This window comes from Spodoptera frugiperda, chromosome 24 (assembly GCF_023101765.2).
Source record: "Spodoptera frugiperda isolate SF20-4 chromosome 24, AGI-APGP_CSIRO_Sfru_2.0, whole genome shotgun sequence".
Taxonomy (NCBI): Eukaryota; Metazoa; Arthropoda; class Insecta; order Lepidoptera; family Noctuidae; genus Spodoptera; species Spodoptera frugiperda.
This window is the reverse complement of record NC_064235.1, coordinates 6,190,724-6,206,910: the sequence shown is the minus strand read 5'-3', so window position 1 is coordinate 6,206,910 and position 16,187 is coordinate 6,190,724. Positions and strand designations below refer to the sequence as shown.

Below are 16,187 nucleotides of genomic sequence, written 5' to 3'. Positions count from 1 at the left end.
CAATTGAATAGTAAGGCTTTTTAGTTTGTTAAATAACAGCAGTAAATATTGGTTTACACTGTAATTTTTTTATATTTACTAATAAACTATTTTTCTGTATTTAACCCTGTCAAACAGCTGCATTAAAAACTGTTTTGTTGATAAAACTTCTTTGATAGAAAGATTTTCTGTAAAGCTATCCGAACGAACATGACAACTTTGACAATTTCCCAGTGCTGACAACATGACAGCGCAAATTTTTGACAATCTGCTTTGTAATCATGGCGTCCGAACGTTACAGTTTCTCTCTCACCACTTTTAGGTAAAAAAATAATTTATTTACGTGTTTTTGTGCATTAAAAATCTTAAAAATGTCATTGCCGACATTATTATCATCGAATAAATGTATCTGCGTGTTTAGTTTCACATTATTTTCAACGTTTTTAGTGGTTCAATCTTACTGTGTATGTTTGGTGTAATTATAATGAGAATTCTTTATTTTTCCGCAGCCCTTCAGGGAAATTAGTTCAAATCGAATATGCTTTAGCTGCCGTAGCTGCTGGCGGCACGTCCGTCGGCATCAAAGGTAAGTTTTGCTTGTTTTAGAGGTTATATTAGCGTCTTTGAAATTATGCTTGATCATTACGAAAAAAAAATTAAAATATTTTCGTGTCTGCCCTCAAATTCACAAAAAATTAAGAAAACTTCCTTCCAATCAACAATAACGTGTACCAAACTCCACTCTAAATTGGTATTTAGACAATAAAATGTTGATTTAGATTGACTTTTGTTTCTCCTTACTTTCAGCATCCAATGGCGTTGTGATTGCCACAGAAAATAAGCATAAGAGCATTCTGTATGATGAGCACAGTGTCAACAAGGTGGAAATGATTACTGGTCACATTGGTGAGTCTCATTAAATTCAAACTAACTGACCCGACAAACTTTGTACCGCCTTTAACATGTTTCTCACCTTTTAAACCTTCCCTGGACTTCCACAAACAATTTAAAGCCCAAATTTGCCAAATCAGTCCAGCTGTTCTCGAGTTTTAGTGAGACTAATGAAACAGCAATTGATTTTTATATATAGAGATTACTTCTTATTAGATCAAAGTACAAGGTAGCGACAGACACTTGGCGATAGACTGCTGTGTAATATGTCGCGGCTTTATTATAAAGTACAGAATTTGTGTGTGAGTCACATTTCTTTTTTTTTTTAACTTTGCCCCACACTAACATTTTCTCCTGTGTCATGGGTGCGTTTACAAACATACAAGTCCACATACACATGACGCCCAGACTCGGAACAACAATATGTGGTTCACACAAACAGTTGCTCTGTGCGGGAATTGAACCCGCAACATGTTGCACGGAAGCCAGCCTCCGCGCCAACAGTGCAGTCGACATTAACCCGTCATATGCTGAAGCACTGATCAGTGCGAGCCACAATGTGTATTCTATTGTTGTCTTATATACCCGCAGATGAAAGGTTAATAAAAATGTTCCAAGCTTTTGTTCTGGGTTTGGGTGTGAAGTGCATATCATTAATGTAAATGCATCTGTCTGACCAGAACCTCTACCATAAGTTAGAGGTACTGCTATACTATTGATTCAAACTCATGGTAGAGGTACCGAACCAGGGGCCTTAGTCTGCTATTACAATGCAGTGCAAGAGGGACGGAGCTATACAACCTACATAGCTCCGTCCCTCTTGCACTGATCAGTGATCGACCATTCTGACACAATTGTAATAGCAGACTAAGGCCCCAGACCTGTACGTATGGCGCATCGCAATCCGCGCGCATCTCAAAAAGTCATCGGACCATCACAGATAGGGTGTAGGGTTGATATCTGATTCGGATCTGATGACTGCCTACCGGGTTTACTAGGGCTCCGGCTCGAAAAATAAGATTAAGAACGGGTGGTTTTTAGTCAGTAAGAGTTTGGCACTCCCTCTCACCTCGCCCAAGCCAGAAGTTCGGTACTACAAATCGAAATTAAACTTTAACTAACATTACTTTCCACAAATTCCAGGTATGGTTTACTCCGGCATGGGTCCAGACTACCGTCTCCTCGTCACTCAAGCCCGCAAAATGGCCCAGCAGTATTACTTGATGTACCACGAGCCCATCCCTACGGCACAGCTGGTGCAGCGGGTAGCTACTGTCATGCAGGAGTACACTCAGTCTGGGTAAGTTTGTTTTACTCTTCTATTGTAAGTCTGACATGTATCATATCATCATGCCTTTTATCTCCGAAGGGGTAGACAGAGGTAACATTATGGCACGAAATGCCTCTGTACAATGTACACACACTTCTCACAATTTATGTTGCCATATACCGGGCACATTTCCAGACTCCATTCTACTGAGATTTTTTTCGAAAACTCGACAATAGCCCTATAATGCTTCGCCAGCCCCGGGAATCGAACCTGAGACCTTTTGCCCGGCAGTCGCACTTGCAACCACTCGACGAACGAGGCAGTCAGTCTTAACTTCTTTGTAAACTAATATCTAAAGGATCGCGCGACGATCCCCGGCCATCCTAAGAGCGAGTCTGCGGACGGCGAGCAAGGGTAGCTCACCGTTCGACTAGAACCAGACCCGTGCGTAAGGCGTGAGCGAACAGATGGTGCCCAGTAGGGCTGATGCCTGATCCAGAGCTGCGGACTACCTAGCGGGTAGTCCGGAGCTCCGGCTCGAAAAGTACGAGTAGGATCAGGGATGGTGTTTAGTCAGTAAGAGTCTGACTCTCCCTCCCGCCTCGCCCAAGGCGGGAGAAGTCATTGAGGAGAGTTCTCAAGCTTTGCAGTCGAGTCATTTGCGACTACTTACCAATAAGGCTGTCGACATGTAGAAAACTAACGTTTCTTTCTTTACGTTATAAGTCAGTAAACGAGGATACGAATCACCTGATGGTAAGCAATGGCCGCCGTGTATGGACACCCGAAACACCAGAGGCGTTACAAGTGCGTTACCGGCCTTTTGGGGGTTAGGAATTTAAGGGTTGTTGGGGAATCTGAGATTTGAGTATTGGGCGTCCGGTAACCTCACTCACACAACGCAAGCGTTGTTTCACGTCGGTTTTCAGTGAGGCCATTTTTCTGATAATATCATAATTTAACATGAATTCTCTTTTGCAGTGGTGTCCGTCCCTTCGGTGTCTCGCTCCTGATCTGTGGCTGGGACAACGACAGGCCTTACCTGTTCCAGTGCGACCCATCCGGCGCCTACTTCGCGTGGAAAGCAACTGCTATGGGCAAGAATTACAATAACGGCAAGACTTTCTTAGAAAAAAGGTATGTTTTTTTTTATGGAGATGTAAGCAAGCAGACGTATCACCTAATGGTAAGCAATAGCCGCCGCCGCTCTAGGACATTTGCAACACCAGAGGCGTTACAAGTGCGTTGCCGGCCTTTTGGGGGTTAGGAATTTAAGGGTTGCCCGCTTAGGGTCATTCACACAACGAAATACAACGCAAGCGTTGTTTCACGTCGGTTTCCTGTGAGGCCGTGGTATCACTCCGGTCGAGCCGGCCCATTCGTGCCGAAGCATGGCTCTAACACACATTTTATTTTTTCTTTTTTAAAAGTTGTGTTGTGGGTCCGTTTACAAACATACAAGTTCACATACACACCCAGACCCGAAACAACAATTTGTGGATCAGATAAAGAGTTGCTTCGTGCGGGATCCGAACCCGCTACACTTTACGCGGCAGCCAGTTGCCCAGCCATCGCGCCAACCATTACATCTAAAAGAGCTATTTTCTAACAATTTAGGGAACAGAGAGTAAAGTTCCCTAAGAAAAGGAGGATCCTCCGACCAGGCGAGGTGATCATGCTAGCTAGCTTTCTGCCCAACTGTTGTTCAATTCGCGTGTAAACTTCGTATGTGCGATGCAGGATATTTATGACGTCTTCCGTTGATTTGCTCGTCGACAGTCTATGTGCGACTTCTGTCATCTGTCACATGTCAGAGTGTCGCCACAACAATAAGAAATTCATTATATATTTAATTTTACAGATACACAGAAGAATTGGAATTAGATGATGCGGTCCACACAGCGATCCTGACTCTCAAGGAAGGGTTCGAAGGTCAGATGACTGCGGATAATATTGAGGTGGGCATCTGTGATGCTTCAGGGTTCAGACGGCTGGAACCAGCCCATGTTAAAGACTATCTGGCTAACATCCCCTAATTTGTATGCATTGCATTTGTATTGTAACTTACTGAATTATTAAAGTGTTTTTTTAATAACATGCCTTGGTTTTATTTAAGTCTTTGACTACCAATAGAAAACTACACACACACAACGTCACGCCTTTTATCTCCGAAGGGGTAGGCAGAGGTGCACATTACGGCACGTAATGCCGCTATACAATGTACACCCACTTTTCACCATTCGTGTTATAAGTCCCATGTAATAGGTGGTGAGCTTATTGCCATATACTGGACACCATTCCAGACTTAAAGCTACCACCGAGAAATTTTCTAAAAACCGAAAAATGCTTAGTAATACTTTGCCCGACCTGGGAACCGAACCCGAGACTACTTGTTCGGCAGTCGCATTCGCGACCACTCAACCAACGAGGCAGTCCAATAGAAGACTGTTGAAGGCAAATCCTCCGCTAACGTCGGTCACCGGTGACCACCACGGCGTTCAATGTGTTAAAAGTAAGGTTTGAAAGACGATGTAGTGACTTGGATTGATTGGGAATGTTACGATGGTTTAGACATGTAGAAAGCAGGGGCGTATCTAGCGCCGTATCTCCCCAGGTTACGGGGGCCCCCAAAGTACGTGAGAAAAAATAAAACCTTCTCAATTTTTTTTCATATCACAAAAGTCCAATTAATCAGTACCTTTCTTTTTCGCGTAAAGCATGCGTTCTAAAGTTGGCAGCAACTTTAGGAAAGTTAACGTCTATAAAATAATAAGGGCTTCCAAACATGGATTCGCTGATTCGATTATTCCAGAAAAGAAAAATGGGTCACTAAACATTTTTTAAACGGGGCCCCGCCAGAAACTACATTAGGTCAACAATTAATTCGGTAATTAACTATCTTCTTTAGCTTTTTGATAATAAATAGCCTGGAAATGTGTAAGAAAAAAAGAAAGAAAAACAGTTTATTTGCATCGTAACATCTATACTTACTAATATTATAAAGCTGAAGAGTTTGTTTGTTTGTTTGTTTGTTTGTTTGTTTGAACGCGCTAATCTCAGGAACTACTGGTCCGATTTGAATAATTCTTTTCGTGTTGGATAGCGCATTTATCGAGGAAGGTTATAGGCTATAAATCATCACACCACGATCAATAGGAACCGAGCAGTGCGGGTGAAACCGCGCAGAAGTAGCTTGTATATAATACATGTTGGAGTTAGAAGAAACGTAAATATGCCTAGCGCCTAGTATTAATTAATAGCAATACGCGCAGACACGTATTTCTGCATTAAAAATTTTAAGGTATCTTCTACGATTGGTTTGAAAAACAGTGCAATGTTTTGTATAATTTAGAGTCTCAATCTTTTATTATTTCATCAATAAGATGTAGAAATGTGGTAATAAAGTAGTCCATATTAAAATAATTTAGACTGCACGATTGGCGCGGTGGCTGGGCAACTGGCTGCCGTGCAACGGGTAACGGGTTCGATTCCCGCACGGAGCAACTCTTTGTGTGATCCACAAATTGTTGTTTCGTATCTGGGTGTAATGTGCATGTGAACTTTTAATTTTTTTTAAATAAATCGTTAACACACAAAAAAATATCAGAAAAAAATGCAAATAATGACTCGAGATATCAAAAGTGACAGTGCAACTCCATCTATCTTATCTATATGGTACTTATTTTAGTCTAAGCAGATTTCGTCACTTAATAGTCGAAACATAGATGGCACTTTTTTAAAAGACGTAATTTTTCATTTATTTTGACCAAAAAATTGGCGAAATTAACGAGTTTGCACTCAAAAACAAAACGTGTGGCGACCCATTGAAGATTTGCCGACAAATGACAATAATGCTAGATATCGCACATAGACGATCAACAGCGCAAATCAATGAAACACTTCACAAATTCTACATCGCACATGTAAAGTTTTCTTGAAAATGAACATACATCTCATGCTTAAAACTTATATTGACGTAGAAATTAAAAATGGAATTGATATACAAAGATAAGAAATGTTCCTGCGTCATTGATATGAATGAACGATTTTCTGATGATGATCCCCACCCCTTACTTTGTGGAGGATTACCTCTTACTGGATCCTCATCTATTGAAAAATACGTTTGAAGTCGGCATGTCGCCCAACTCTACCCCTTACTTCGCGGAAGATTACCTTTCTCTGGATCCGAACCTAATAAATGATTATCCAGCAAATCGGCACCTCGCCCCCGGAAAGCCCGGTAACGCCTGATAAACAAATTCCAAACGATTCGCCTCTGGCCCAGTTGGGTATATCGATAACCGGACAATTTCGGCACCTGTTTCCAAATAATATCTAAGTGTTCTTTTTTTTTTTGAGGAATATCATCCAATCATTATTTTCTCCCACCTTGAGTGAGGCTACCTAAACACTACCTTTTTATAGGGCCCCCTTTTTAGGGTATTTAATATTTTTAATATTATTTTTATAGATTCTTCATGTCACAGCCATTTATTTCCGAAACTGTTGGGCCTATATAGTTGAAACTTTGTAGGTTGATGTATTCTGGTTAATTAAAGGGAGTGCCTTCCATAAATGCAACTGATTCACATTCTTTTTTTCAGCTACCCTATCCGTGATGGGTGTCTATGGATGATATGATAGATGAAATATCTGGGCCTCATCTTGGACTGCAAGTGGCCCTTTGGCCCGCATTTCGCTGAGCTGTTCAAGCGCCTGCTTAGGACGGCAAATGCCCTCTCGTGGCTTATGCCGAATCTGGGAGGGCCCAGCGCGCGTTGACGGCCTTTATATGCATACTACGGAGTAGTGTTGCCCAGCAAGAGTCTTGCAGGTCTCGCATTTACCAATTATCCAACTTTCTTTTTTATATGATTATGATTTAACTGTAGTATTAACTGATATTTAACTTGCAGATTTAACTATACAGTTGTATTGTAAGGTGTGGCCGCTATTAAACAACTTAAAAATATAGTATACTAGCTACTCTGTTTCGTCAGTGTAAGATCAAAAAGCACCTAACATATAAAAAAATGCATTAAGCTAATAGGTATTTATTTGTGAGACTAGAAAGACTCTTGCCGGGTAGTTATTACAGTTAAATCATAATTCTATAAAAAAATTAAGTTGGCTAATTGGTAAATGCGAGACTTGCAAGACTCTTGCAGGGCAACACTACTACGGAGCATGGCCCTTTACGGGGCTCCCTGAATAGAAGGGAGAACGCCACTGCCCTTCGCGTGCCCTAAAGGGCCATCGCCCAAAGGGTGGCGCGGGCCTACCGCACAGTGGGCTTCGCGGCGGCATGCGCACTGGCGGGCACACCTCCGTGGGAGCTTGGGCCTTACTCTGCTATTACAATTGTCAGAATGGTCGAGGCACTGAACAGTGGAGAGGGACGGAGCTAGGTACATCTTACATAGCTGGACCCTCTCGCACTGCTCAGTGATCGACCATTCTAACACAATTGTAATAGCAGACTAAGGACCCTGGAGGCGTGGGTTATTTATAGAGTTTATGGAATGGAAAGCTAAAAGAGCATAGCTCATGAGGTCTAGGGACCGTGCGGCAGGAGGCCATAGGATATTATTCGTCCATTTTAAAGCGGACGACCTTGCCGCTGTGCCTTTGGTAACGCAATAACGCCATTTTTTTTCCTTCAGTCTTGGCTCGAGCGGCCGTTTGGTTTTCTCTCCTTCCGCCTGGTGCAGGTGATGACAGGCCATGGCTGTGTTGGCTCATACCTGCACCGCATCAGACGGGAGGAGAACCCGTCGTGCCACCACTGTGGCGCAACTGCGGACACGGTGCGGCACATACTGGAAGAGTGTCCATCGTGGTCCGAGCCGCGCCAGATTTTGGTTGCGGCGCGGCGGTCGGAGCAGACCTCTCACTCCCTTGCGTTGTACGCGCTATGTTGAAGAGTGAGGAGACATGGACGGCGGCTGCCTCCTTCTGCGAAAGCGTAATGTCACCGAGGGAGGTGGCGGAACGTGAGGGAGAGGAAGACGTCCTCGCTCCAGCGCTCCGACGAAGAAGAGTCGGCAGGAGAAGACGACAATACAACCGTCTTCTCCCTCCCGGGCGTGAATAGCGGGTGCTAGGCGTGGGGGCGCCTGCATCTGCATTGCACTACGCACCTTTCCCGGGACGGGAGCGGTTAGCACACGACCGTTCCCGATACCCGATGTAAATGTAGCACCTATCCTTTACAATTTTACGCGATTTTCGTTCACTTAGAAACGGCCAGGTAATTATAAAATTGTCCTACTTATAGCTGTAATCAGCGATCTAACAGATAGCTGTATCAAATAGATATCAACAAATCAGTACTTCATATTATGAAATGTACACGTTTATCGTCCGTTTGTCAGCTTTCGATAAAATATACACAGCGGAGGTAAGGGCAGGCGCACATTAGGCTAGAGCCTCAGAGATGTGCTATGCTACGTTGCTCCGGAGTTGCAGACTAAGGGCCTATGCACAACACGTTTTACAATCGCGCCGTCGACCCGCGTTTCCGAAACGCGCCTTAGTCTGCTATTACAATTGTGTCAGAATGGTCGGATCACAGAGCAGTGCGAGAGGGACGGAGCCGGAGCTGTACAACCTACATAGCTCCCGACCTACATAGCCCCGACGCCGATACGAGCGCTAACGCGCGCGCCTTCTCTGTACGACGGTTTCCCCCGCAACGACGGAAAGGGAAATGAATACACACGCGCATTTGTTCGCTACACACGCGCGATTACATCGCGTCAGGTGTGCAAAGGTCTACAGGCTACCTCTAACTTGCGTGCGTATCGCTACAAACACGCGTCGACGGCGGCGCGTTTAAAAATCATGGTGTGCATAGGCCCTAACCTAGCGGGTTTGCCGGGGCTCCGACACGGAAATTAGGAATCCCACCCAAAACATAAATGTGAAAGGCTGCCAAGTTCGATAATATTGGAATGCTTCGCCTATAAAAGAAGTGAGATCTAAATAAGTACCAAGTTCCATACACAGACCTCAGTAAAAATGATATAACAAGTTGGCAAGTTTTCACGCTTTGTTATAAACCTACTAAACGGCAATGAGTCAAGTATATAATTTCTATTAAAACTTGCCAAGTTATATCATTTTTAACTGAGGTCTGTGTATGGAACTTGGTACTTATTTAGATCTCACTTCTTTTATAGGCGAAGCATTCCACGTATTATCGAACTTGGCAGCCTTTCACATTTATGTTTTGGGTGGGATTTCATTTATGGGCAGGCGTAAGGTTTATTTTCTTTTTTCTTATTTTACTTGCTTTGACTAAATACAAACCTTCGTAACGAATTTTAGGTCGGTACGACCATTGGAAGATATAGATAATTTTTTTGTTTTAGTTCCTTAGGGGTATGAATTTACACCTTCATTATTTTTAAAACCGAGGCCATTTTCAGTTTTTTCCTTTACTTTGACGATAAAGACGCTACCTCCATGCCAAATTTCAAGTCAATACGACCATTGGAAGTGGTCTAGGTTTTTGATGAGTGAGTCAGTCAGTGAGTGTATAGTAAAAATAGCGATTTTCTGACGTCAATATCTCTAGACCTACAATAGGTACATTAATGAAATTGTATTTTAGCTAAGTAAGTAGATCTCGACTACTAGAAATTTCATATGCGTAGATAAAATAGATTTTGAGTTATAGGTGGGTCGAACTTGGCCCGAAATGGTTCGCCCACGGCCGGTGTGTCGGTTTTTTTGCTCGAACTTGGCGGACACACTGCCGTGTGTCTAGATAGGACCGGAGTGGTTTTTGGTAAGTAAGAATCTGCCACTCCTTCTCGCCTCGCCCAAAGCGAGAGAAGTTCTCGCCTTGGGCGAGGAAGAAGAAGCGCTTGTGCTAGGAAGGAGGAGTGCTTGAATTGGATAGTTTTCCTCTCTTAAATAAAAATATTACGTTGCATAATACACTATGAGTATGCTATGCTATTTGGCTGTGTGTGTGCTGTTGCTTCATTGGTAGACATAGCTTAGCACTGGTGGAAACGGACTCAGCTTAGTATCAGTGGAAACGGTCACATTGTTTCAAAGCTTAGTTAATTAAATCGTCGTAGCATAGCTACATAGCACATCTCTGGTGGAAAAGCACTCTAAGACTGGTCTGATTAGGTAGTCAAATGGTCGCAAGTCGTTCCAGAAATCGTCTAGTGTACCGCACAGCTTATTTCGACATGTGAATGGACTTTTTTTACTATCTGTAATCATCAATACGTACGTAGGTAAGTCTCGTCACGTGTTTATTTGCCAGCTGACGTTAGTTTTATTCCAGTAATTTACCTGAAGATTACTTGACATTTATAACTTTTTTTTTTATTAAAAACGACGTTTAGGAGGACCCCTCCTCCCGAGGCCCGGGGTAAACCTGTTAGGTAGTCCGCAGCTCCAGATTAGGCATCAGCCCTACTGGGCCCTACTGGGATGTTGTGGTCTGATGGCTCTTTGAGACGCACGCAGAACGCGACGCGCCGCACGCACGTGTCTGGTACTGGTCGGGCGACGAGCTACCCTCATCGTCCGCAGGCCCGCACTTACGGTGGCCGGAGATCGTCCCGCGATCCCCGACGCCCGGAGTGTCTCTCGCGACGGCTGGGGCGTGAGGAGGTTTGTTCTCTCACGCGTCCCGCCTCCTCCTTAGCTAGCATGACTGCTTCGCAGAAGGAGGAGACGGCATCCCAGTCCCCCTCGCTCCGCACCATGGTCTGAACCAGTGCCGGACGCAAGAGGTCGCCGTCTCCGAAACAGTGGCCATCTTGGGGCTGATATGATGATGTACCAACTTCCGTTATAGCGTGGGCAAGAGCCTATCGCGATGTGCGATCCGGAGCTGCGGACTACCTAGCGGGTTTACCGGGGCTCTGGCTCGAAAAGCAGGAGTAGGAACGGGGTGGTTTTTAGTCAGTAAGAGTCTGACACTCCCTTTCGCCTCGCCCAAGGCGGAAGAAGTCATTGGATGATTTACCCACCTCAGAAAAAAAAACCGCGATGTGCGTCTACAGATCAATATTATCAATACTTTGATAACACATATCATTCAGATTATAACACCTTAGTCTTGACGTAAAATGATATCACAAAAACGTGTCAATATATATGACTGACTCGTTGTACTAGTGGTTGCAAGTGCGACTGCCAGGCAAGGAGTCTCGGGTTCGATTCCTACTACTACGACCGACTACTGGTCCGATTTGAATAATTCTTTTTGTGTTGGATAGCTCATTTATCGAGGAAGGCTACAGGCTATAAAACATCACACTACGATCAATAGGAGTCAAGCAGAGCGGGTAAAACCGCGCGGAAATAGCTAGTTTAGTTATATTATTTCTTCTGTGGACGAGTACTACTTGTAGTTTCATTTAAGTCATATGAGTGATCTCCGTACTGTATAATATAAAATTTTTGGCAATGGACGTAGACTCTGTGGACTTTGGCCTTTGTAAACGTCTTACAATGAACTCTTAAAATATGTGGATGTGTCATTTATTTAATATTTCCTGTTTTTGCTGTCTCTGTTGGAAAAATAATGAAGAATGGTTGCCAACTCGCTCTAACTAAACGATTGAAAAATGTATACGGATACTGAGGAGTCATTGGATGATTATTCCCCCCTGAATAAAAAGGGGTTTACCGAATAAAAAAAAAACAAACAAGGTTTCCTATAATTAAATGTTCTTATAAGAATCTTTTTTTTTTTTTGAGAGGGCAAAATCATCTCTATGACCTCTCTCTCGCTTTGGGCGAGGCGAGAGGGAGTGTCAGACTCTTACTGACTAAAAACCACCCCGTTCCTATTCCTGCTTTTCGAGCCGGAGCCCCGGTAACCCGCTAGGTAGTCCGCAGCTCCGGCTTATAAGAATAATCTAATAAGATTTTCAACAACACTATCTTGTTAGTCCAGTGTTTTAGTCTCAGGTTCGATTCCCGAGACAATTATTAGGAATTTCGGTTTTCGGAACTATTTCGATTTCTCATATCGACTACCTCGTTGGTTGAGTGGTCGCAAGTGCGACTGTCGAGCAAGGGGTCACGGGTTCAATTCCCGTGTCGGGCAAATTATCACAGGCCTGTTTTCGGTGTTTCGAAAATTTCTCAGTAGTAGCACGGAGTCTGGAACTGTGCCCAGTATATGGCAATAGTCTCACCCCCTATTACATGGGACTTATAACACAAATGGTGAAAAGTGGGTGTACATTGTATAGCGGCATTACGTGCCGTAATGTGCACCTCTGCCTACCCCTTCGGGGATAAAAGGCGATTAATTCTTGTAAAAAAGTTGGCAATCCTAATCTTAACATTTGTTTTTTTATTGAATAAGCCGGTAAACGAGCAGACGGATCACCTGATGGTAAGCAATCGCCGCTGCCCATAGACACTCCAAACACCAGAGGCGTTACAAGTGCTTTGCTGGCCTTTTGGGGGTTAGGAATTTAAGGGTTGTTGGGGAATCGGGGGTTTGGGAAGTATCGTAAGTGACCCGGTTGTGGCCACTTTAAGAATTTTGTCGACTTTGAGGCTTTCTTAACTTATAGTTTTTGTTATCACGAACATATTTCTTGTAAAAAGTCATTTAACATGTATTAATCTTGCCTAAGAAAACCCTTTTTTAAAGAACGTCCAATAGAAAAATAACTGTATAAAAAAGAAAAAAAAAGGGAGTTTGTGCCATTTTTGGCCAGATTCGTGCCATTTCTGGCCACGGTCGTGTGCCAGTTCTGGCCATCAAAAAATACAATAAAAGTAATCAAAATTTATTAATTAAATTTAACATTTTAGAAACAATGGTTTTCATTTAGTATGGAAAATATTAAATATTATTACTTCACTTGAATTTAACTTACAAATAAAGAGATCAACATTTATATGAAGTTGGTAAAAGCTGCAAAGTAAACTGACCTCCCTTTGTGTGAAGGCAATTTATTGCATCTCTGAAAATGAAAAATATGTATTTGTTGATATGTAAAGCCAAGGAAAAATAATAAATAAATTACGATAAATGACTAGAAGTGGGACGTTTATGTTACAAAAGTTTTGGCCAGCCGTGTGGCCAAAGATGGAGAAATTCATAATTTTGTCTCCATTAGTGGCCACCTTCTAATAATCCCACTTCAGAAACATATGGCGTCAAAATAACTTTAGTTCCACTTAGACAATATATTCTTCATGTAGTACTAACATAAACATCCAAACAATAAGCAAAGATTAAAAAAATAAAAACCAAATCCTCACCCGCTCGCCTTAGCCTTTTTGTTAAGATCTTAACAATTTCACCCTCAACTAAAAAGAATGACTTGTTGCATCGAAGTGAAGTTTGACACATCAAAGCTGCCAACGGTATCAGTGTCTCCAATATTCAATATTTTAAATACTGTACATCACAGAGTAATTTATTTGTCCATGCCTTAGTTATAAATATTTGAAGGCCCAAGTGGCCACAAAGGGGTCGGTGGCCACAACCGGGTCACTTGCCCTAATTGGGCCTCAGGTAACCTCACTCACACAACGCAAGCGTTGTTTCACGTCGGTTTTCTGTGAGGCCGTGATATCACTCCGGTCGAGCCGGCCCAGCAGTGCCGAAGCATAGCTCTCCCACCAGTTTATATCTATTTTGCAAAGTAAGGCGTGGTGTTATGTCTAATAGATCTAATTAGTATATAACTATTTAAATAATTAACTATTTAGTTAAATATATGCTTAATTTATCTAACAAGACGCTACTATGTAGAATATTAGTGATGGGCGCCGTTCAAACAAATCGAATAGAAATGTAATCGATTCTGTGTTTGATGTTAAAGTTTGTAATCGATTTAAAGTTTATGTTACTATGAATATGTTCGATTGGTTCAAAGGGGGGCGAGGGGAACTTATGAGTAAAGTTGTTAATTTCAGTTTAATTATGTTTTATCATTTTGTTATGTACGTAAGTTACTTTAATAGGTTGTCTACCGTTCTAACTGTTGAATTAAATAAATAAATTTATAAAATATGTAAATGGATAAAGATCAGGGGCGTTGCAGGTTTGATTATTACATTAAGCTTAGCTAGCTTCTTAGTTCTAGTTAGCTTCTTCTTATTTCCAAATCCAATTCGTTAGTAATTTTATGAGTTCAATCATATAAGAAGGAGGGTGATAATATTAAATTATCCTATTAATTTTAGTTGATTGCCAAAATCCAATTTAATGCTCATAAATCAATATAAAACAGCGACAATCGTGATACGTGAATGAAGTAAGTAGAGGAAAATAGTCACACACACATTCACATCACGTATCATTTACGTAGGTAAATGATATAAACGGGTAAATACTACTGCACAATCTAAATAAATAGGATAACAATCATCCTCAACAATGATTGATAGCGACATATCGAAACGATCTAATAAAAAAAACTTATAAAACTAAGCCATTGCCTACAAATATAGATAAAGTTTATCTAAAAACATTTCTTATCGATTCGTCCTTCACTCGGTATGAAGCGAGTCGAGCGAGTATAAAAGCGATCACAGCGTTGCGTCCCATCCCTACTCGACGACAGCGCCGCGCGCCGCGCCCGCGTTCATTCACTCAGTTCGCTTCATTCGCTCCCGAAGTTGAGATGGCTGCACTGTGTTTACGGACTAGTGAATTATTTTTATTATTATTTTTAATAATCAGCACGTGTGCCGTCGCACCGCCATGGATATTTTCTGTAAAACAATACACGAAAACTTGTGATGTAAACAAATGTGTGTTTGATGTTGATGTGAACGCGAGAAATGTTGACGAGTGGTCCCTTACTTTTGAACCGGCGTCAGAAGAAAAATGTGGTTCGTTGTTTGTGAATAAAGTATTTGAAAATGTACTTGTTGAATTACCTAATGATGGGAGGAGGGTATACTTCTGTGTTAAAAGCGATGGATTGTGGCATCATAAAGGAGAAGGTGTCTTTTTGGAATCCAATGACGTCACCGGCCCGAACGACTTGGAACTGTGAGTACACATTTAATTTATTTGTAAATTAAAATGTTTAATTGCCCGTAATGAGTTGATTACGCAACTTTATCAAGTTTAATGAGTCATTGTGTGTATTATTCACTTTGAACCCGGTTTTAAGATAGTTTTTAAACACTTTGAAAGTTTTAAAAAAGTTTTTTAGCGGTTCGAGTTTCGGATTGTGATACTGCTTTCGATAACCCGTGCTTATAAGATTAAAAAACACATTTCTTATTGTATATTTTTTCTTATTAGACGTATCTATTTATGAAATGTTTAACTTATAATACGGATTAATTATAATATTGTAAATAATTGTAAGGTGGGCGTAGAAATAAAACATTTGGCGCGTGCGAAATTTTAATCTTACATCTGGTATCCCCATTGGCCGAAACGACTAATGCCCGATGCGTTGCCGCCAAGCCAAATTACCGATTACGTAATTTTCGTCTGGTTCGTTTGTTACCGAATTGTTATAATATATGTTATGTTATGCTTATTTAGATAACAATTTATCGTTATCTTTTCGTCTACAATGTAATGCAGAATAGATATCAACATTACAAGTTGTGAAACACGAATATAAAATACCGAAACTAACTTGTTGAATGTAGTGGTGTAATTTTTTTAGGTAAAGCGACCGTCGTCGCGGCCAGGAATAGGATGGGTGTCGGGTCATTTGTTGACGTCATCAGACTTTTTTTTTAAAGATAGTTTCTCCATATAATCTGTACAGTGGACTCGTCATAAACGAAAATAGTTAATAACTATTCATAGAAATGAATTGTGAAATTTTTTTTGGGGATTAAAAGGCTTATTTTTGTATCTCCGGGCTTTTTTTTTTTTCAAGTAGATATCATGGGGTTTTGATATATGTCGTAATGTTTTTTTTATGGTATTAGTTGGTAAACGAGCATACGGATTACCTGATGGTAAGCAATCGCCGCCGCCCATGGACACCCGAAACACTAGACGCGTTACAAGTGCGTTGCCGGTCTTTTGGGGGTTAGGATTTTAGGAATCTAAGGGTTGTTGGATATC

At 41.7% G+C, this 16,187-nt stretch overlaps 4 protein-coding genes across 6 annotated transcripts in view; 3 read left to right on the top strand and 1 right to left on the bottom strand.

Annotated features, from left to right (window-relative positions):
* Positions 1 to 16,187, bottom strand: part of LOC118278614 (modular serine protease-like) — a 200,117-nt gene that overhangs the window by 17,700 nt on the left and 166,230 nt on the right. The window lies entirely within an intron of this gene.
* LOC118278554 (poly [ADP-ribose] polymerase tankyrase) overlaps positions 1 to 16,187 on the top strand; it is a 137,046-nt gene that overhangs the window by 57,702 nt on the left and 63,157 nt on the right. The window lies entirely within an intron of this gene.
* On the top strand, positions 162 to 4,235 carry LOC118278603 (proteasome subunit alpha type-2). The gene is made up of 6 exons (XM_035597891.2): positions 162 to 301; positions 489 to 565; positions 787 to 885; positions 2,014 to 2,170; positions 3,122 to 3,277; positions 4,002 to 4,235. Exons 1-6 carry the CDS (start codon positions 261 to 263, stop codon positions 4,174 to 4,176), a joined length of 705 nt encoding a protein of 234 aa, XP_035453784.1. The 5' UTR covers positions 162 to 260; the 3' UTR covers positions 4,177 to 4,235.
* Positions 14,690 to 16,187, top strand: part of LOC118278551 (unextended protein) — a 64,655-nt gene continuing 63,157 nt past the window's right edge. The window contains exon 1 of the mRNA XM_050703468.1: positions 14,690 to 15,143. Coding sequence (XP_050559425.1) covers positions 14,770 to 15,143 — 374 coding nt within the window. The 5' untranslated portion in view covers positions 14,690 to 14,769. The remainder of the gene's footprint in view (positions 15,144 to 16,187) is intronic.